The 24287-nt window shown below is 39.4% G+C and overlaps 1 protein-coding gene across 1 annotated transcript; it reads right to left on the bottom strand.

The window, feature by feature from the left end:
- LOC307253937 (plasminogen-like) lies at positions 1-22072 on the bottom strand (the record flags this gene model as incomplete). Its single annotated transcript, XM_080032160.1, has 19 exons — positions 1-156; positions 736-833; positions 3315-3409; positions 4017-4160; positions 4266-4337; positions 5988-6102; positions 6758-6851; positions 8312-8460; positions 8560-8708; positions 8838-9003; positions 11865-11986; positions 13684-13852; positions 14049-14170; positions 17400-17568; positions 17766-17893; positions 18924-19044; positions 19223-19362; positions 21553-21685; positions 22024-22072. 19 exons carry the CDS (start codon positions 22070-22072, stop codon positions 1-3), a joined length of 2391 nt encoding a protein of 796 aa, XP_079888286.1.
- Positions 22073-24287: the final 2215 nt, after the last annotated feature.

Below are 24287 nucleotides of genomic sequence, written 5' to 3'. Positions count from 1 at the left end.
TCAGTTGTTTTGGATGGTGCTGTCAATCCAGTCCATGAAGCTGGAAACTTGAACGAAATAAGCCCAACCGGGATCCATGCATGTTGAGTTTGATGCCACACCATGTAGGACATACCCGTCCTGGAACTTACACACCATAGGACCCCCAATGTCCCCCTGCAGGTAGAAAAAATATTAAGTTAAACTGTACCTTTATAAAATGTTGATTTCTTCAATGCACATCGCCTTAGAGGTTCAGGAAGCGGAATGTTCAGTTTAGCTAACTTCCTGTCAGTGACTGCAGTTAGCAGTCCCCTCCCTCGTCCCCACATTAATGCACTGCGGTCTTCAAGCAGCGAGTTATCTAGCATCATCTCAGATCCATAGGTGTGATAAAACATAATAAAAACCTTCATAACAGATATTGGGAAGGATTTTTACCTGCTCCACCATTGTAGGCGCATACACATTCACCCATCTGTTGCTCTGCGCGTGCACCGGCAGTGAGACAGGTGCCGCTTTGTAGCGCTCTCTCTTCTGATTGGTTATTAGTAGTGGGATCCCCGAAAAGTTTATTTGATGATTACAAGCAGAGCAAGTGACCTAGAGATCGGCTTTATGAAACGCGCAACCTATATAGGTGATCACTGTATGAATAAACAGCGATTTAACACTTATATTAACATATATAAATCGCTTACTTCACCTTTAAGGAAACTGAACAACATTTTAAAAGACGTTTGAAGTGTTTCTTACAATGCAGACATTTCCTCCTCCTTCAACCCTTATCTCTCGACCATCAAATTCGTAGTTCTGGACCACAGCTTGCTTCAGGAAGCTTTCACCTCCCGTTCCTGAAACACACATGCCTGAAGTTAGTGCCAAAATACATTTCTGACCCACCGATACGTTATGAACCATCCATAACTCTTAAAACAGTTTAAAAAATATATACATACTGTATACACTCAACAAAAATATAAACGCAACACTTTTGTTTTTGCTCCCATTTTTCATGAGATGGACTTAAAGATCTAAAATTCAGATACACAATTGTACCATTTCTCTCAAACATTGTTCACAAATCTGTCTAAATGTGTGATAGTGAGCACTTCTGCTTTGCTGAGATAATCCATCCCACCTCACGTGTGCCACATCAAGATGCTGATCTGACATCATGATTAGTGCACAGGTGTGCCTTAGACTGTCCACAATAAAAGGCCACCCTGAAATGTGCAGTTTTGTCTCACAGCAAAATGCCACAGATGCCACAAGCATTGAGGGAGCGTGCAATTGGCATGCTGACAGCAGGAATGTCAACCAGATCTGTTGCTCGTGCATTCAATGTTCATTTCTCCACCATAAGCCGTCTCCAAAGGCGTTTCAGAGAATATGGCAGTACATCCAACCGGCCTCACAACCGCAGACCACGTGTAACCACACCAGCCCAGGACCTCCACATCCAGCAGGTTCACCTCCAAGATCGTCTGAGACCAGCCACTGAGACAGCTGCTGAAACAATTGGTTTGCATAACCAAACAATTTCTGCAAAAACTGTCAGAAACCGTCTCAGGGAAGCTCAACTGCATGCTCGTCGTCCTCATCGGGGTCTTGACCTGACTCCAGCTCGTCGCCGTAACAAACTTGAGTAGGCAAATGCTCACATTCGATGGCGTCTGGCACGTTGGAGAAGTGTTCTCTTCACGGATGAATCTCAGTTTACATTGTTTAGGGCAGATGGCAGACAGCGTGTGTGGCGTCGTGTGGGTGAGCGCTTTGCTTATGTCAGTGTTGTGGATCGAGTGGCCCATGGTGGTGGTGGGGTTATGGTATGGGCAGGCATCTGTTATGGACGAAGAACACAGGTGCATTGTATTGATGGCATTTTGAATGCACATAGATACCGTGATGAGATCCTGGGGCCCATTGTTGTGCCATACATCCATGAACATCACCTCACGTTTCAGCAAGATAATGCACGGCCCCATGTTGTAAGGATCTGTACACAATTCTTGGAAGCTGAAAATGTCCCAGTTCTTGCATGGCCAGCATACTCACCGGACATGTCACCCATTGAGCATGTTTGGGATGTGCTTGACCGGCGTATACGACAGCGTGCACCACTTCCCACTAATATCCAGCAACTTCGCACAGCCATTGAAGAGGAGTGGACCAACATTCCACAGGCCACAATTGACAATCTGATAAACTCTATGCGAAGAAGATGTGTTGCACTGCATGAGGCAAATGGTGGTCACACCAGATACTGACTGGTTCTGATTCCCCAGACCCCCAATAAAGCAAAAAAATGCACATTTCAGAGTGGCCTTTTATTGTGGACAGTCTAAGGCACACCTGTGCACTAATCATGATGTCAGATCAGCATCTTGATGTGGCACACCTGTGAGGTGGGATGGATTATCTCAGCAAAGCAGAAGTGCTCACTTTCACACATTTAGACAGATTTGTGAACAATGTTTGAGAGAAATGGTAATATTGTGTATCTGGAATGAATTTTAGATCTTTAAGTCCATCTCATGAAAAATGGGAGCAAAAACAAAAGTGTTGCGTTTATATTTTTGAGTGTATATAATAATTAATAATAATAAATGAAAATGTGAATAATAATAATAATAATAATAATAATAATAATAATAATACTTATTATTATTATTATTATTATTATTATGACTAAGGAAGCTTAATTAAAATAAGATAAGGAGATGGGGTGGGATTAAATAAGTGTAAACTTCTTCCCACTTCTTTTCCAACATGTTATTCCAATTAACATTATTATCTTATTTTCTGTGCGACAATTTCTGTTTTTCTTTTAAATGTTCGAAATAAAAATGTCAATCAATCAATCAATCTGTCTAAAGAGAGTCACAGTTTTTCAGCTTCATTGCACTGTGCTGTATCAAAATCGGATCATTTAATTCAAGGAAAATATATACAGCTCCGGAAAAAAATGAGGGACCACTCCAAATGTTCAGTGTCTCTTGTTTTACTGTTTAGAGGCATTTGAGTAAAATGAACATTTTGATTTTATAATATAAACTACTGACAACATTTCTACCAAATCCACAATAAAAATATTGTCATTTAGAGCATTTTCATTAAGTAATGTAGAGAAAAAAAATAATCCAGACTGGTGTGTTAATTTTTTCCATTGTCATTTAGATCAGTTATGTAGAGATAAAGATTTAAGAAAAAATCCAGACTGGTCTCTTGATTTTTTCTGGGGCTGTAAATACTGTACCTAAAGCTCAAATTGGTCTAAATAAAGATATCAGTGTTGTAGAGGAGCACACACACATAGACATGTTGTACTTTACCCCATCCAGTCATCACACACACTGTCCCCTCTGGAACAACGGAGTTCTTCTCTGGCAGACACGCTGGCATGACTTTGTCATTTATTTTTACAGGCCTGAAAGCACGCGCACACACACACACACACACACGCAAACACACAAACACACACAGGACAATCAAGAAGTCAGAAATGATTTGTTTTCAAACTGATTAATCTACCTTTAAAATCCAATAACAGCTTCATATACAACATGTCTGGCTAAGTGCTACAATCTTTGAAAAAAAACATTTTTACGAGAAATTTTCAAATTCACAATTTCAAATATCTTGAATAATTTTCTTGTCAAGTGACCCTTGGAGACTGCTCATGCCAATGTTCACACTTGTATCATCAGCTGAAAGATTCTGATGAAAATAAGCACTTAGCTGCTCCACTACATTCAGCAACAATTGGATGCAGGTATGCAACGTCTCTTCTAAAAGCCCTGTCTTTCTTCACAGATAATAATAGATAATTCCCATTGAAACAGGACTCCAGACTAACTTTTTCATTGGTCGCCTAACTTTTTCATCAAGGAGCACCAGTATATATTTTGGAGAATTAGTGCGATTGCGATTATAGTGGCCAATATTGCGATTTGCGACGCAAAATGATAAATAAATAGTAAAAATACATCTAAGACTATATGTATATTTAAGAAATAGTTAAACCCAGTACTCACCTCTCCAGTTTGATTAGCATTATATCGGCTCCGCTGGGTTCCCGGAAAATTCTCTCAGCTTTCCTCACTTGTATTGAATTCTCAATGCCCCACTTTCTGTGGCTACCCACATTCACCAAGAAATCTGGGGCGATGTCTTTCTCACTGTGCACAACACATATGTAAACATTGGACTAGTTATTCAGGGGATGTGCAATTACCATATACTGTACAGTTGAGGACAGAGTTATTTGTACTAATGTCTCTCACTTCAGACAATGATCAGCAGTAACGATCCACTGACGGTGAATCAGAGTTCCTCCGCAGAAATGAGAGTTACTCCTGGTGGAAAGACACAGAAAGAAATGTATTGAAGGAGAAAATATTCAAAATTATGGCCTATTTCGGTAGGTCAATCAAAGATCATCAAACTTTATCTACATATCTATATAACCCCCCCCCCTCTCCACGACACACCCAGAGATATTCACACATGCTAAACCAATCCCTCCCTCCCACCCATCCATACCAAAAGCAATAACTTCCCAAAATGTTTTTAAAAAATCATTAAAAACGTGAAGGAAACTGCACTGAGGAAACACTAGAGAAAATAAACTAACACAGGTAAAGCTAATGTTAGGTTTTCAATGTCTTCAAATATGATATCATTTGAATATATTTAGTATTTCTGTTAAGAGTTTCAGTGTCTCATGATAGTCGAATAATGTTGTACAATTAGGGCTGGCCCGAATGCCATTTTTCAGGCTTCGAATATTTGTTGGTTTTTCCGAGCGAATATTCGAATATTCGTTCCAGAAAAACACACCATCAAAAACAACATAAAAATTAAAAATTAAAAGAATAATTTAAAAAAAAACGTTAATAATCCCTATTTACTCCCTGGAACCGATTTTGACAGTATCTGCATATTATGTTGAAGATTTACGCGCTCGGAGGTGAAGTAATGGATGCACTATGACACTTAGTGATGTAATATCCTCCTAAATGAGCAATACTACTACTACTACAATATTGCTATCTTTTATATCCAAATATAAAATTATTTGATGACATTATATAGCAGTACTAGCTTCTTGCAAATTTTTTTTTGAAAAAATTTAAAATAAATAAAAATAATAATAATAAAAAATGAAAAATTAAAAAAAAAAGAATACTAATTTAAGCTCCGAATACTAATTTTCCGAACGAGTATTCAAATATTCGAATAATTCGGGCCAGCCCTATGTACAACAATGTAGAATAATTCACATTCCTCTTTTAGCTTAATTTTAATTTGAACAAAAGACCGGCAGTTCATAAGTAGCCCTTTCAATGGTTTAGTAATTTTATTAACTGCTCTTTGTTTGCAGTTAGACATTGATATAGTAAGAGGGTCATGCTCAGAGTAAAACAATCCAATTATCAATCCCATTTCTTTGAAATATTACGGTAACAGCAGATATCTGGAAAAACACAAAAGGCAATTCAAATACATTAACCCTCGTCATGAAATAATTCAGCATCCTCAAAGACTCTTCTAACCATTGGGGCGACTGTGGCTCAGGTGGAAGGGCCACAGTTGCCGATGATCGAACCTGTCACTTGTGTCATGGTTGTTGTGTCCTTGGGCAAGACACTTCACCCGCCTTGCCTCGTTTGAATGTGTATGACTGCTGTATGTTTGAAGTGGTAGTCGGAGGGGACGAAAAAATGGCAGACACGCTTTAGTCTGTCTGCCCCAGGGCAGCTGTGGCTACTATCGTAGTTTATACCACCAACAGTATGACTGTGTAAATGAATCGAACCTGGAACCCTGTAAAGCCTTTTGAGTGCCTAGAAAATTGCTATATCAATCTAATCCATCTGGATAAAACAATGTTCTGTGTGATGAACTAACCGGGGTAGGTTATAGTTTGCATTATTACAGAGGACGTTATTACATATATAAAGCTTTATCATAGTTTGAAAATGTTTCAGAATTGTTTTACTTACAGCCTACGGAGGCTGACTTGCCAGGGCCATGAGTTAGCGTTGGACGTACAGCCGCCGACCTTGCGGAATTCACACAAGTTTGGTCGCTTGAATGGCATCCCACACTTCAGTACATCTAACAAACAAACAAACAAAAAATATTTAAAATATGAAGGGAAACACAAACATATTCAGTCGTCGCATGTTAGACATGTTAGACAATGTTAAACATTGTTCAACTTGAATAATTTTTTTCTCTTTTTAATTTTTTAACCTTTATTTTTTTACAGGTGTAGCCCAATGAGACCGGAGACTATTTTTCGCTAAACTCACCCGGTTGTGTTGGTTGTAGGGTCTACAACAGGAGGTACACACACACGCCAAGGGACAGACAGATTCGGCAGACTAGCTTTTATCCTCCCCAATTAGTTTATTAGTGATGTAAAATCAATAAATGTGTGTCTCCAGAACATATTTAAGAAATTTAAAAAATTTACATTTTAAATAAAAAATATATAAAAATGGTTTTCGTTTATTGATTTTTCCTAAACGGTTACACGTGTACACATGTGCACACTCCTAGTGGCAATGCATGAAAAGTGAATGGGAACACTAAAGTAATCTTATAGGAAAAAATTAATGTTTTGACAATCCACCAAATATTTTTATTTATTTTTTTCCTCTGGATACTGTTCCTTTCTTTTTATGGCCTGACTGTCTGATATTGTAATTTGTAAAGCCAGTCCACATAGCTATAGTAGTAACAGTTATGTTTTGTACTGTTGACTTACTACATTCATGGATATCACAGTAGTCAAATGTCTTATCCGGGTCAGTCGTGTAGCACCACGGTCCGTTTTCATCGTCATCTGGGTTTCTGCAGCTCTGTAAAATTATGCAAAGGAGAAATTAATACATACATTGTAAACTATTTGAGTAACAATAGTGTGTTTATGAAATCCGGAGTGAGGAGTAATCATTACAAAGTCATGGGGCTGTTCTGAATTATTTGAATATATAAGTATTTGTTTGTTAAGTTAGTATTCCAAACTCAATTCAGCATTTGGAATATTTGTTCTCTTATTTATTTTCATCCTTTCTTTTGTTGCAAAAGTAGCTTCAACTGCAATATACACTCACCGGCCACTTTATTAGGTACAGCAGTTCATTTTCTTGTTAACACATAACTTATCAGCTAATCACATGAAAGCAACCTGGACAGGACAACTTATTGAAGTTAAAACCAAGCATCAGAATGGGGAAGAAAGGGGGTGTAAGTGACTTTGAAAATGGCAATGTTGATGGTTCCAGAAGGGCTAGTTTGAGTATTTCAGAAACTGCTGATCTACTAGGATTTTCACGCATAACCATCTCTAGGGCTTACAGAGAATGGCCCGAAAAAGAAAAAATATCCAGTGAGCGGCATTTGTGTGGACGTAAAATGCCTTGTTGATGTCAGAGGTCAGAGGAGGATGGGCATACTGGTTCAAGATGATAGAATGGCAACAGTAACTCAAATAACCACTCGTTACAACCAGGGTATGCAGAATACCATCTCTGAACGCAAAACACGACCAACCTTGAAGCAGATGGGCTACAGCAGCAGAAGACTCCATCGGGTGCTACTCCTGTCAGCTAAAAACAGGAAACTGAGTCTACAATTTGCACAGGCACACCAAAATTGGACTATAAAAGATTGTAAAAGTCTTGCTTGGTCTGATTAGTCTCGATTTCAGTTGTGAAAGTCAGATGGTAGGGTCAGAATTTGGCGTGAACAACATGAAAGCATGGCTACATCCTTCCGTCAACCATGCCATGGTAAAAGTCGCTTAAATCCCCTTTCTTCCCCATTCTGATGCTCGGTTTTAACTTCAGCATGTTGTCTTGACCGCATCTACGTGCCTAAATGCATTGAGTTGCTGCCATGTGATTGGAAGATTAACTTTTAATTTTGCAAAAACAATTGAACAGGTGTACCTAATAAAGTGGCCGGTGAGTGTATGTTGTCAGCATATAATAATTAAATACACAAATTATACAACAACTGTAAAATACACATTAAACAGACATTTAAAATAAATTATCGAAATATTTGAACTTAGACCTAGTTTGCCGCTGACCTTTCACAGCGCGACCGGTGAGTTTCATTTTCAGGGAGTAGCCTACATTGGGATAGTTAATGTTGTTTTTGATGGTTTGTTTTTTAGAACAAGTATTCGAATACTCGCTCGGAAAAAACAAAAAGTATTTGAGCCGGTAAAATGGTATTCGGGACCGCTCTACAAAATCATTGCATTAAATTGGTTCATGCAGGAACACACACACACTCACACACACACACTTACATTGCCCTCCAACCCTTTAGTGGGGTAAAATTGTGGGGTGTAGGAAACGTGTTTGTGAGGAGTTTGAGCAGTCCAGGCCTGGCATGTCACACCGTTGGCCGTGACAGAGATTGGGCCCCGGTATGATCCTCCATTTCCAACCTTACAGTCTAACAAAGCATCACAGATAAAAAGAAATGTTCACAAATAAAGGTTAACAAAATATTTAAAAAAAAACTCAAAATCTGACACAAAAGTTTAGTAGTGACCTGCGTTCTCCGTGTGTGTTTGGGTTGGTCTCACTGAAGTTGGGCATTTCTTTAAGTTGCAGTATTCCCAGAGGACCCTAGAGTCTGTGGTGTAACACCAAGGGGCTTTGTCTCCATCAGGGTTCCTGCACAGATTCCCTCTGAGGTCCCTGTAGAAAGAGAGAAATCCTGGAACTTCAGTAAGAAGTTATTATAGCTAGGCAGCATCCTCCAAGGTTTTTTACATTTTACTCTTGAATCTATCCATTCATCCATCCATCCATCCACTAAATACTCACGCTTTGGGGTAGTTCTCTTGAGTTACATTATGTCTGTGAGGAACCATTGAGCTCCAGTCTTGACAGCTCCTCCCACTGATGGCCTCTGACATTCGGCCACGGTAACTTGAGCCGTCCCCCTCATAGCAGTCTTCTTTCTTCTCTTCAGTCTTCTCAAACGGGGGCACTGCAGTAAGAGAGAAGAAATCAGGCTGAGGCTGTGTTCGAAAAGCCAAACTTAAGTCCTACTCATGCTAACGTCCTACTCATACTAACATTCTACTCATACTCATTCTGACGTCAATTTGAGTATGTTATGATTAGGGCCCGACCGATTATATCAGCCGATTTTCGCATATTTCGTAATTATCGGCATCGTTCGTTTTTTTGCCGATTTCTTTTTTTTTTTTTTTTTTTTTTTTTTATTCAAGCAATCATGTGTGAAATGTATTGCTGCCCTGGAGGTAGCCTAATTGAATAGCATTAATGTTGTGCGATTATTGTGGACAATATTGTGGCCTACTGTGATGCGATAGCCTATAATTCATTAATGGTTATTTTGTGCCTACTTGCTTGATTTCCTTTTAAATACAGAGTTTATTGGTTGTTTTGGAACATGTATTTCCCAATTTAAAACATAAAAATAAAGCAGCATTGAAAATTCAGAAAATAAATCTTCTTGGTCTACACTAGCATGCTGTTAATAACTCAATAGTTGAAATAATAAATACAATGTGTTTTCCCCTTAAAATGACTAAATACATTTCTCCAAAGGTCAAAGACAGTGTGGCACTTCTGTAAACTTACTGAAAGTTGGAGGAACATCAGCTACTCTTCCCGGAGTCCACACAAAACATATACAAAAAAGAAAAACATATAAAAAAAATTTATACAAAGAAGAACAATCACAAAACATATAGGAACGAAACCATTAATACACAAAAAAACAAAAAACAAACAGCATTTAAACATTTTAAAATAGCAGGTCTCTAATGCGGACAGCAATTAGGTGTTGTTTCACATGTTTTTTGAACCCAGTTTTATTCTGATTTTTAGAGATATGCTTTGGGAGGGAGTTCCGTTCAACCATAGCTCTATACAACACTGTACGTTGTTTTGAATTTGTTTTGGCTTGTGGAATAGTGTAGTTTCCACTGGTGGCATGTCTAGTGGGGTATGTGTGTGCATTAGAGCTGAGTGTGAGTTGCCTATACAAACAATCAGGGGTTTTAAGTACATTGATATTTTTCACAAATGAGAGAAGGGATGCTTTTACCCTCTCATCTACTTTTAGCCAGAGGAGTTGGTGATGCATGACGTTTATTTTAGCTCTCATTGTGCACTGAAGGGCAAGGCGAGCTGCTCTGTTCTGAACCCATTGTAGCTTCCCTAGATTTGCTTTTGTGGTACCTGACCAGACCACCGTGCAGTAATCTAAGTGTAGTGGCAACCTGTTTGCCACTTTATGCAGGACGTGGTTTCTAGACTCGTGCTCAAAAAAAGTAAATCCAATGCCGATGTACAATGAAAAAGTAGTCAATTTATTCTCAAAAGATACTGAACAAAAATATACTGGCTACGGTCAGAAGGTGTAGCTCCCGTCCTGCTCAATAATACAATAACAATGCGGGAAGCCCACAAGTGATCAATTTACCACCGTTTTACCACACTTTCCAACGCTTTACGACAGTAACCACCTGTGGGAGAAAGACAAAAAATAATAACATGCCAAGACCTAATCCACTAAATAGATATCAATGTACAACAAAAATAAGTTAAGAATAATTATTATTAATTAAAGCAAAATATATTATTAAACAAATAAGGCACAAAAGGCAAACAGCCTTATCTTCTCCATGGCTCTAACACTAAGTGGTATAACTCTAAGGTTTTCAGGACCTGTTTGGTCAGATGTGGTGTTAAAAAAGAAGAGCATCTCTTGGCAACAGATATGTTTCTCCCCATTTTTTGCACCACTAAATCTATATGTCTTGACCATGTCAGTTTACTATCTAAAGTTACACCAAGAAGCTTTGTTTCTTGTACTTGCTCAATATCAGCATTGTTCAGTACCAGATTCAGCTGAGGTTGAGAGATTAGTGAGTGTTTTGATCCAAATACAATGCTCTTAGTCTTAGATATGTTCAGGACAAGTTTATTATCAGTGATCCAGTTAAATACTGTCTGCAACTCTTTGTTGAGAGCTGAGGTAATTTCTTTAACTGTTCGAGCAGACATGTAGATTGTCGAATCATCTGCTTACATAGACACACAGGCTTCCTTACAAGCAAGTGGGAGATCATTTGTTAAAATCGAGAAGAGCAGTGGTCCAAGTGAAGAACCCTGCGGAATCCCACACTGTATCTGTCTTGTATTTTGAGAGGCTTCCGTTAAAGGAAACCCTCTGTGTTCTGTTAGTTAGGTAGCTTTCTATCCATGCTGAGGCAGATTGAGTAAAGCCATAACACTTAAGTTTACTTAATAGTAAGTTAAGATCAATGACATCAAAGGCAGCACTGAAGTCTAACAGGACTGCTCCTACAATATTTTGTTGATCAATGTCTTTTAGCCAATCATCCGTCATTTGAGTGAGCGCTGTGCAGGTTGAGTGTCCTTCTCTATAAGCGTGCTGATAGTTGCTTGTCAAGTTGTTCATAGAGAAATAATTTTGTATCTGGCCAAATACAATTTTGTAGCCTAGAGGAAAGGTGTTCCTCCCAGTAACCATGAGGTCTCTGGTTCCTCTCAGGAACCATGAGGTCTCTGGTTGGATCCCCGGCACCGGACAGGAGGGTGTTAGTAGTAAAACTACTGGTGGCTACTATTACATCTACGGTGCCCACCATCTCTACCATTGTGTACTTCAGAAAGACACTTAGCCTCAAACTGCTCCAGGGGCGCTGTACTATGGCTGACCCTGCGCTCTGACCCCCTCTAGAGTGTGGGAACTTGAGAGGGGATATGAGAAAAGATTAATTTAAATGTAACCAGTGACTAATAAAGTAACTTAATCTAACTAAATATCATCATTGTTGATTGATGTCCTACCTTGATTGATGTCCTCACAGGTCGTCACATTGCAGTACTCCCAGGGAGTTTTAGGGTCAGTAGTGTAACACCAGGGTTTGTCATTACTGCTCGGGTTCCGACAGTAATTGTTAACAAGGCCTCTGAAAAACAATAGAAACAAAGTAAGTAAGTAAAATGTATTTATATAGCGTTTTTTCACAGACAGGGTCACAAAGTGCTTTACAATGTGCAGAGAAAATGAAAGCATAGTAAAGAAAATATGTTTGCATTAGAATCTTCACATTAAAATAGACTTAAAGGTAGATAGACAAGACATGGACTTTAATTTGCTTTCATGACATCATTTGACACAGCGCCTCTTAGCACACAGTGGACTGGAGGAGATCCTGAAATCCCTCCAATGCCCCACCCCCTCATTCCCATCCCCGGTGTTTTTTTGTTTTTTTTTAAGAAACTTTGTTTACACAAGCAGACTTACAACCTATCGCACACACACGTGACTTATATTGTAGCGGAGGAAACTGGTGGATGTACAGGTACCGCGCTGATCCGCTTGTATCACTGGTTTCACTTCAGAGGTGTCGGCCAAAACACCACTTATGGCCAAAGGCGTCAGATTATAAGCATGAGACTAGGAGAGGAGGAGTAGGGTTTTATCCGCTCTTTATTTTCCTTCTTTCACAGGCACAGCCGCATATAGACCGCGGGAAAAGAACAAAGGCTTAAACTCTGCTCGTGAGGAGATCGTTAGAACAGCTGTTGCGACCGGCAAATCGCAGCCGTTAATAACATGCAAACTATATTATAACAGCGATCGGGACTGCATGTACATACTCACACACGGGTGATTCACATTTAAACTCAGATAAACACGTTTCCATGTGGAATGATCGCTTACTGCGGCAACTTGCACGCTCACACATCTGACCGAGGGAGAAGAGAAAGGAAACTTACTTAACAGGCTCTCTGGCCGACTGACGTCACGGCCCTAACTGACAGCTATCCACACTGAACAAAACACATCTTAACACACTGTAAGAAATAACGACACTGTAACTTATGAACGTTGGGGCCTGTTCTACAATGGTCGCTACTCGCTACTGTCTGCCGTGGAATCAAAACAAACCCTCTAGTTGAGAATGCGCAACGGCAAACAGACAGGTCTGTCGGCCAATCAAATTGTTCGGTCCGAATAATATCATTGGTTGAAGTTTTCACAAAATATTATGAGATTGAAATCATTGTTTGTTTTTACTCCTGGTGGGTCTGTCTTGCATTTTAAGGTATCATTACCTTATTAATACCATTTTAACCTAATCCAAAAAAAGTGTAAAAATGCAACAAAGGTAAGTGTCGCTTTAAACTGAATTCAGAAATCGATTTTGAATCAGGAATCGTGACCCCAGGAATCAGAATCTAATCCAATCATGGGATTCCAAAAGGTTCACCGCCCTCCTATGAATACATTTCTATTCTGTTAGAGTAGCCCTCTAGCCTGGTCCTACCAGACCATCGTACTTCATTTTATTTGTACAGAAGGTCTGGAATCGCTCAATTGACAAACGTTAACTCACTTGAAGGCGGGTGTCTGTTGAAGTTTAAAACTATTGGATCTGCCCAAGTGCCACTCTGGATCTGCCAACCAATTGCATAACATTTGGTTGTGACGTATGTCATGCGCCGGCTTCTGAGCCACTCCCTCTATTCGCAGATTGGACTGGCAGAAATCTGGCTGTGAACACCCGCTAACATAGCACGGACCCAGACTGACTACTGAAGGGAAATGAAAATTAAGCGGAAGTAGGTAGGCAGGTGGTGCCAGGCTAGTAGCTCTTACTTGCAGGGGTAGTTTTTGGGTGTAAATTTGCTAGAGTGCACTGTGTGTTCAGACCAGCTCTGGCAGGTTTTGCCCGACTCTGTCACAGCCATTGTTCCTCTGTAGTTTGCTCCATTGTCCGAGGCACAGGTCATCTCTGCGTTGACGGGGGAAGGGACATGCTCAGATGCTGAATAAAAAAGAAAATAATAATAAATAAAATTTCCGTGCGCAGAGTTAGGGTGCTGATTTCAACACTAAAAATATTGTAGACATCCGGGTCTTCCTAACCATACTAAATATGGCCACAAGAATCAGGACATCCTAAATCGTTGTCTTCTACCATAGTATGGATATTGGAAGGCAGCCTTAATAAGAGGTCTTACCACAGGCGGGTATGTCACAGTAATCCCAAGATGGGTCTTTGTTGGTGACGTAGCACCAGGGTCGGGGCTCATCTCCAGTCGGGTTCCTGCAGTAGTTTTCCTCAAGAAACAATTCTGGAAAACTGAAGGAATAGAACCAGAAACAATCTATGAGATACAAAAGCAATGTTTTAACTTAAAAAAAATTAGTGAAAAAAAAACTTCTCCGCTCCTCCCACTAGAGTTAGAATTATTAACGAATGAGCATATGGTACGGAGAAGAATTAATGGGGATATTACAAACCCAGAGTTTCCACTAACTCGGAGCGAACATTCTCTGAGTTGCCTCAAAACCCGCTTCCTGAAACACCCCTCTGATCACATCTGACAATTTACACTGCAAATTATTATAAGGCAAATTAGATTTTCCAAGATTTTCCTAAATAGTCGATGCAAATCACAGTCAGCATAATTTTCAAGTCATCAACCGTTAGAGTCCATCCACTACTCCATCCATCCGACCATCCAGGTTTGCACGGCACTCATCAGTAAACAAGACTGTTTGAAGATGAGTCTTCATGTATTCCTGAGCCCACTGCAACTGTTTCAGCTTGAGGTTTGCGGGACTCCAGAGGCACCAGAAGCTTCAAATACCTGTCTGCTGCTTTGTGATGGCATTTTAGTAGCTGCTCTCCTATGCCGATGAATTTGTCTGGCAGAAACCTTCCTCATATTACCTTTATCCGAACGAACCCGTCTGTACTCTGCCACAAATCTCTTCACAGTACTGATGATCACACTTAAGTTTTTGTGAAATATCTATTGTTTTCATACCTTGTCCAAGGTATTGCACTATTTGACGCTTTTAGGAAGCAGAGAGATCCTTTTTCTTTCCCATATTGCTTGAAACCTGTGGCCTGCTTAATAATGTGGAACGTCCTTGTTAAGTAGAGTTCCTTTGATTGGGCTTACTTAGCAAACTGATTGTCACAGGTGTATGAGATTGATTTCAATGATCCAAAGCGCCCTGAGACACAATACCATCCATTAATTTAAATTAAATACAAAAAAGTAAATGTTTATGACACTTAATTCCAATTTCCATAATCATTTGGAACACAGTGTAGTTATACAAGAAAAGGGTTTGGGAGGTGTACTGTTCTTTCGTCTTACGCGTCAGGGTTGTAATAGTGGTTGTGCGGTGCCTCGGAATCCCAGCGTTGGCAGGTAAAGCCGAGTTCCGTAGTGGATTGAGTCCCTCTGTAGTCCTTTCCTTCGCAGTGTTTACATTCCTCTGTAAAAGAACAGAATATTCACAAAACCGCTTTGCTACATCTATCTATCTATCTATCTATCTATCTATCTATCTATCTATCTATCTATCTATCTATCTATCTATCTATCTATCTATCTATCTATCTATCTATCTATCTATCTATCTATCTATCTATCTATCTATGTGGCAGTTTAAAAGGTAATTTAATCTGATGTTGAAAGTGTTACTTGCATGGGAAGGATTTTTGATCTCAATGGGATTTACCTATATAAATAAATAAATACATTTTTACCAGTGCAGATGGGTAAATTGCAGTATTCCCAGCGTGTGTTGGTATCGGTAGTGTAACACCAGGGTTTGTCATCACTGCTCGGGTTCCGACAGTAATTGTTAACAAGGCCTCTGAAAAACAATAGAAAAAAAGTAAGTAAGTAAAATGTATTTATATAGCGTTTTTTCACAGACAGGGTCAAAAAGTGCTTTACAATGTGCAGAGAAAATGAAAGCATAGTAAAGAAAATATGTTTGCATTAGAATCTTCACATTAAAATAGACTTAAAGGTAGATAGACAAGACATGGACTTTAATTTGCTTTCATGACATCATTTGACACAGCGCCTCTTAGCACACAGTGGACTGGAGGAGATCCTGAAATCCCTCCAATGCCCCACCCCCTCATTCCCATCCCCGGTGTTTTTTTTTTTTTGAAGAAACTTTGTTTACACAAGCAGACTTACAACCTACCGCACACACACGTGACTTATATTGTAGCGGAGGAAACTGGTGGATGTACCGGTACCACGCTGATCCGCTTGTATCACTGGTTTCACTTCAGAGGTGTCGGCCAAAACACCACTTATGGCCAAAGGCGTCAGATTATAAGCATGAGACTAGGAGAGGAGGAGTAGGGTTTTATCCGCTCTTTATTTTCCTTCTTTCACAGGCACATCCGCATATAGACCGCGGGAAAAGAACAAAGGCTTAAACTCCGCTCGTGAGGAGATCGTTAGAACAGCTGTTGCGACCCGCAAATCGCAGCCGTTAATAACATGCAAACTATATTATAACAGCGATCGGGACTGCATGTACATACTCACACACGGGTGATTCACATTTAAACTCAGATAAACACGTTTCCATGTGGAATGATCGCTTACTGCGGCAACTTGCACGCTCACACATCTGACCGAGGGAGAAGAGAAAGGAAACTTACTTAACAGGCTCTCTGGCCGACTGACGTCACGGCCCTAACTGACAGCTATCCACACTGAACAAAACACATCTTAACACACTGTAAGAAATAACGACACTGTAACTTATGAACGTTGGGGCCTTTTCTACAATGGTCGCTACTCGCTACTATCTGCCGTGGAATCAAAACAAACCCTCTAGTTGAGAATGCGCAACGGCAAACAGACAGGTCTGTCGGCCAATCAAATTGTTCGGTCCGAATAATATCATTGGTTGAAGTTTTCACAAAATATTATGAGATTGAAATCATTGTTTGTTTTTACTCCTGGTGGGTCTGTCTTGCATTTTAAGGTATCATTACCTTATTAATACCATTTTAACCTAATCCAAAAAAAGTGTAAAAATGCAACAAAGGTAAGTGTCGCTTTAAACTGAATTCAGAAATCGATTTTGAATCAGGAATCGTGACCCCAGGAATCAGAATCTAATCCAATCATGGGATTCCAAAAGGTTCACCGCCCTCCTATGAATACATTTCTATTCTGTTAGAGTAGCCCTCTAGCCTGGTCCTACCAGACCATCGTACTTCATTTTATTTGTACAGAAGGTCTGGAATCGCTCAATTGACAAACGTTAACTCACTTGAAGGCGGGTGTCTGTTGAAGTTTAAAACTATTGGATCTGCCCAAGTGCCACTCTGGATCTGCCAACCAATCGCATAACGTTTGGTCGTGACGTATGTCATGCGCCGGCTTCTGAGCCATTCCCTCTATTCGCAGATTGGACTGGCAGAAATCTGGCTGTGAACACCCGCTAATATAGCACGGACCCAGACTGACTACTGAAGGGAAATGAAAATTAAGCGGAAGTGGGTAGGCAGGCGGTGGCAGGCTAGTAGCTCTTACTTGCAGGGGTAGTTTTTGGGTGTAAATTTGCTAGAGTGTACTGTGTGTTCAGACCAGCTCTGGCAGGTTTTGCCCGACTCTGTCACAGCCATTGTTCCTCTGTAGTTTGCTCCATTGTCCGAGGCACAGGTCATCTCTGTGTTGACGGGGGAAGGGACATTCTCAGATGCTGAATAAAAAAGAAAATAATAATAAATAAAATTTCCGGTGCGCAGAGTTAGGGTGCTGATTTCAACACTAAAAATATTGTAGACATCCGGGTCTTCCTAACCATACTAAATATGGCCACAAGAATCAGGACATCCTAAATCGTTGTCTTCTACCATAGTATGGATATTGGAAGGCAGCCTTAATAAGAGGTCTTACCACAGGCTAGGTGTGGTATGTCACAGTAATCCCAAGATGGGTCTTTGTTGGTGACGTAGCACCAGGGTCGGGGCTCATCTCCATTCGGGTTCCTGCAGTAGTTCTCCTCAAGAGACCATTCTGGATAACTGAAGGAATAGAACCAGAAACAATCTATGAGATACAAAAGCAATGTTTTAACTTAAAAAAAATTAGTGAAAAAAAAACTTCTCCGCTTCTCCCACTAGAGTTAGAATTATTAACGAATGAGCATATGGTACGGAGAAGAATTAATGGGGATATTACAAACCCAGAGTTTCCACTAACTCGGAGCGAACATTCTCTGAGTTGCCTCAAAACCCGCTTCCTGAAACACCCCTCTGATCACATCTGACAATTTACACTGCAAATTATTATAAGGCAAATTAGATTTTCCAAGATTTTCCTAAATAGTCGATGCAAATCACAGTCAGCATAATTTTCAAGTCATCAACCGTTAGAGTCCATCCACTACTCCATCCATCCGACCATCCAGGTTTGCACGGCACTCATCAGTAAACAAGACTGTTTGAAGATGAGTCTTCATGTATTCCTGAGCCCACTGCAACTGTTTCAGCTTGAGGTTTGCGGGACTCCAGAGGCACCAGAAGCTTCAAATACCTGTCTGCTGCTTTGTGATGGCATTTTAGTAGCTGCTCTCCTATGCCGATGAATTTGTCTGGCAGAAACCTTCCTCATATTACCTTTATCCGAACGAACCCGTCTGTACTCTGCCACAAATCTCTTCACAGTACTGATGATCACACTTAAGTTTTTGTGAAATATCTATTGTTTTCATACCTTGTCCAAGGTATTGCACTATTTGACGCTTTTAGGAAGCAGAGAGATCCTTTTTCTTTCCCATATTGCTTGAAACCTGTGGCCTGCTTAATAATGTGGAACGTCCTTGTTAAGTAGATTTCCTTTGATTGGGCTTACTTATAAAACTGATTGTCACAGGTGTATGAGATTGATTTCAATGATCCAAAGCGCCCTGAGACACAATACCATACATGAATTTAAATTAAATACAAAAAAGTAAATGTTTATGACACTTAATTCCAATTTGCATAATCAATTGGAACACAGTGTAGTTATTCAAGAAAAGGGTTTGGGAGGTGTACTGTTCTTTCGTCTTACGCGTCAGGTTTGTAAGAGTGGTTGTGCGGTGTCTCGGAGTCCCAGCGTTGGCAGGTAAAGCCGAGTTCCGTAGTGGATTGATTCCCTCTGTAGTCCTTTCCTTCGCAGTGTTTACATTCCTCTGTAAAAGAACAGAATATTCACAAAACCGCTTTGCTACATCTATCTATCTATCTATCTATCTATCTATGTGGCAGTTTAAAAGGTAATTTAATCTGATGTTGAAAGTGTTACTTGCATGGGAAGGATTTTTGATCTCAATGGGATTTACCTATATAAATAAATGAATACATTTTTACCAGTGCAGTTGGGTAAATTGCAGTATTCCCAGCGTGTGTTGGGATCGGTAGTGTAACACCACGGTGCTTCTTCGTCTCCCCGAGGGTTTCTGCAGTAGTTAGACTCTAAATATCCTGGGGGATTGTTCTCTGGAATGTAACTGCAGGTGAGGTGAAACAATCAATCAATCATTAACCTTTACTGTCACTCAAAAGACACTGAGGTTTCCCTCATTTACATTGACAATGAGCGAGCACACTAAACACAATTACAAGGATAACATATAATGAACAGAGAAAACAGAAATACAATAAGTTAAACATTAATATACTGAATTAACCGACCTTGGGTACCTTGAAATGTGCTATATAAATTCAAATTATTATTATTATTATTAATTTCAATAAAGTATATCAAATACAAAAAAGAGCAAGAATAAAATAAGATGAAAACTAAATGAACAATGAATATCAGATGTGTAACATTCAGAAATCATAGATTTAAATAAACCAAAAGTAGGAAGAGCAGTCATTTGTAAGTTGCACTACAGAAAATTCCACGAGTTAGGGGCACACCATGAAAAGACACACACACACACACACACACACACACACACAAGCAGTCATTCCTAGGCTGCTGGAGTGAGCTCAGGGGAACCTTTAGGAGGAGTGCATGCACAAACAGATTTAAAAGCATATGAAGCAATATGGAAAATGACTAATAATGAGGATTATTATATAATTTAAATACAAACTTTGGGCGGCAGTGGCGAAGTGGGTAAGGAGTTCGCCTCTGGTGTGCAGGGCGGAGATCCCCCGCCACATGTCGAAGTGTCCCTGGGCAAGACACTGAACCCCGAATTGCTCCCGATAGTTAGCTTAGTTAGCTTAGCACCCTAGTGCTAAGCCTACCCTGCGTGGTAGCTGCTGCTATCGGTGTATGAATGTGTGTGTGACTGGGTGAATGTGTACAAAAACAATGTAAAGCGCTTTGGGTCTGTGATAAACGGAGATATAGCGCTATACAAGTCCATTTACCATTTCCTAAACTTTGCGTTTGGTTTGTGTGGTTCTTCTGCTGCCCATCTCTCACATGTCTTTCCAGATCTCGTCTCGGCCTTAGATCCTCTGTAATCTGTTCCTATTCCGTTCACACATTCCAGGAGGTAGGCTAAACAAGTAAAACACATAAACACCAAATACTCAATGAAAGGAACCTACTCACACTCTCACACACACACACACACACACCACCACCACACACACACACACACACACACACACACACACACACACACACACACATACACACACACATACACAATACACTCACTCACACACATATACACAATACACACCAAAAGACACTATCAACATTGTATTATTCAATCAAATTAACCAGCTATTAAGTTAAAAGAAATGTGGCACTTGAAAATAAATCATTAAACCTTCACTGCACAGTAAAATATAAAACCAGAGGTGAAACTCGAAAAATTTCAATATCGTGCAAAAGTTCACTTGCATGAATTATTGCCTCAATTCCAATTAATTTCCCATAATATTCTAATAATATGAGTTTCACCTGTGTATAAACTATTATTATCCGTTGGACAAAATATACAAGACAAGACTGATGTTAAGCCCCAAAGTTTGAGTGACTTGTGTTTGTTCAATGTGTGTGTCCTCACCTGATTGTGTTTGCAGACAAACACACAGCGCAAACATCACTGTTTCTGGTGCACAATATATTAACCACAATGTAATCAAGCCTGAAAAAGTATCAAGTAAAATCTAAATTATGAAGAAAAAGGTACAATAATAAAATCATAAGAGTCAGGGCTACTTATATAGATAAATAATGATGATAGATAGATAGATAGATAGATAGATAGATAGATAGATAGATAGATAGACTTGCCATTTTTTTCATATAAGGTTGAGCCACTTCTGCGATGGAGGATCATAGCTTTAGAGTTGTCTGCTGTTGTCCAACATTGTTCTTTCTTTCCATCGAACATGAAAGACCTGAGAACACAGAGCAGGTGTCAGGTTGGGATGACAAGTTATTTTTTACACAAAATAGAAAGCATAAATATTAGATACAGCTTTACATGAAACATTGATATTGTAATCGAAGTGTAAAAGTAAAAAGCATTGTGGATTTAGTAGTTCTCTCCTTTGCAGTTAATACATTCCTCTGTAATTTAACAGAATATTCACAAAACCGCTTTGCTACATCTGTCTGTCTGACTGCCTGTCTGTCTGTCCGTCGATCCATCCATCCATCCATCCATCTATCAATGTAGCAGTTTAAAAGGTAACTTAATCTGCTGTTGAAAGTGTGATCTTACTTGCATGGGAAGGATGTCTCAGCCTCACATTTCGCAGCGCACTGTGTCGCGGAGTCTGCAGGGTACTCTTGGTTTAGAGAGGGGATCCATGCTCCCTTGGTTTTAGTGTAGCCATCCACCTCAGTACTGCTAACTGAAATCACAAGTAAATGTATGTAACAATGAATGTTTTATCTGTTGCTTTCATCTTAGTTAATGTGTTTTTTTTACAACTCTTCCTGTTATTTGCTTTTAAGTTATTTGCCTATTGTTACATCTGGCCAAGGACTGCTGATGGAAAATAGCCTTCTGGCTAAATCTGGCATATTTACAGAAATGTTCTATCTATCCATCTATCTACCTATCTATCTATCTGTCTGTCTGTCTGTCTGTCTGTCTGTCTGTCTGTCTGTCTGTCTGTCTGTCTGTCTGTCTGTCTGTCTGTCTGTCTGTCTGTCTAATTAAATTAAATGTTATTATACAATATCTTACCAGTGCAGACCAGGGCTCCCAGACAGAATGCCACTTTGAACAGGTCCATGGTTTCGCCCTTATACTAGGTAAAGTATAAGTCGACTAACTTACCAATGTAGCCCCTGACTTATATTGGGTTCCTTTTGGCATGTCCATAATACAGCTCAATCAGCAGTCAATCATTAGCCTGGCAAAGCAAATGATTTACACCACACACACACACACTCACTCACTCACTCACTCACTCACTCACTCACTCACTCACTCACTCACTCACTCACTCACACAGATCCAAAGCATGTTTGTACAGTTAAGGTGAAACTGATACTATTAGAATATCATGGAAAAGGAATCGGTATCGAGGCAAGAATTCATGCAAAAGGGGCCCAAACCAAGTACTGAGTACATATGCATGATTATACTTTATAGGGGGCCGATATTTCTGTATTAAAAATGCCTTTTTTATTGACTTTGTGTAATATTTAAATTTTCTGAGATTTTGAATTTGGGGTTTTCATAAGCTGTAAGCCATAATAATCAAAATTATAACAAATAAAGGCTTACAATTAGTGCTGTCAGTTTAACGCGTTATTAACGGCGTTAACGCAAACCCATTTTAACGGCGTCAATTTTTTAAACGAGCGATTAACGCTCTTCATGGCCTAGGAAACGTTGTGTTTTTTTCACATGCTGTTGTATCAACTAGTAATGTTAGAACAACTGAAACACCACAAACTATTCATATGGCTCGCACGTAAGTTACTGTTAATTCAAACGGAACATGTCCTACAGCGTAATTTCACATTAAAATCATTTAACTAGCAAAACCGCGAAACGTTAAGTCAATTCTGACTTTTATTTTGAAGCAGAAACCGGAAACTTCCTAGCTCAGCTGTGCGCGACCTTCACTAGTCTTCCGTGTGTGACTCGGGGACTACGCGGAAAAAGAACAGAAAAGAAAGCTTTTCATATTGTTATTTGCACTGAATTGCAAATTATGATAATTTAGAAGAAATACACTGAATTACAATGGTGTAGACTCTACTTGTAATTCAGTGTATTTCTTCTAAATTATCATAATTAGAATGGGTGTGATAAGAGCATTAAAATGAGAAAAAATAATGGGACAAAAAGAAATCAAGGGACATTCAGGCTAGAATAAATAAAAATGTGATTAATCGTGAGTTAACTATGACATTCATGCGATTAATCGTGATTAAATAATTTAATCGTTTGACAGCACTACTTACAATATCTCACTTTGCATGTAATGAGTATATATTATTTTCACCTTTTAAGTTGAATTACTGATATAAATGATTTTTTGCACGATATTCAAATTTTTCGAGTTTCACCTCTGTGTCCTGGTTGGTGTTAAATGGTGTTCAGTGAACTTAATACATGCAAGCTTAGGGGCATTATTTGACTATAATGCTGCAGATTTCAGATGGGCTTTATCAGACCCTTCTTTGCCTTCTTTTTAAGATTATTCCCATTAAGATAACATTGTGACAGATGGGTTTGGATGTCACAATGTGTTAGAGTGTCTTTGATGATTAATTTCTTCTTTTTTACAATAAGTTAGAAACAGTGAGGGGCCAACACCTTAAGCTTTGATTTAATGTAGGAATGACTACTGAAAGATTTTTAGGTGATGAGCAATTCTCACCAGAGGGAAAAGTGTGCCTACTGGCCCCTGTCTCCCCTACCCAAGATGTTTGTACTACATACTGTCTACCAAACGATCGATTGTGTATGCGAGTTTCGTCAGACGGTTTACACTGAAGTATACAGAAGCAATAAAGAATTTTTAAAATATGTATGTGTTGTTTAAAAAGACACAATGCACTGTGGGGCGGTTGAGTAGGAGTAAGTACTCATCCGGGCATTTCTCGCCCACACAAACTCGCATACACAACCACAACACACTCAAATTGAGGTCAAAATGAGTATGAGTAGGACATTAGCAGGGGTTTTGGAACACAGCCAATGACTGGCATTACAGGCTGTTGTACACATATGACTTGGAAGTTGCCTTAAGTTGAACTTTTGGATCGCAGTTGTTTACAAAACGTGGGTGGTGGATTTTGACTTCTGTTCAAGGGAATGTGTGGGACTCTAAATGTTAAAAACATTTAAATCCATCCCTAAAGCACAGGTCTAACCCATTTTAAAGACTTCATGTATACTCTGTATTTATTTATTTTATTTTATTTATTACATCATATCATAGCACACATACACAGACAAAAAAAGGAACACAAAAACTTAAGACAAAATAA

This window comes from Ammodytes marinus, assembly GCF_949987685.1.
Source record: "Ammodytes marinus genome assembly, chromosome: 8".
NCBI lineage: Eukaryota > Metazoa > Chordata > Actinopteri > Uranoscopiformes > Ammodytidae > Ammodytes > Ammodytes marinus.
Note: the sequence above shows the minus strand (reverse complement) of the source record. Positions and strands in the feature narration are given on the sequence as shown.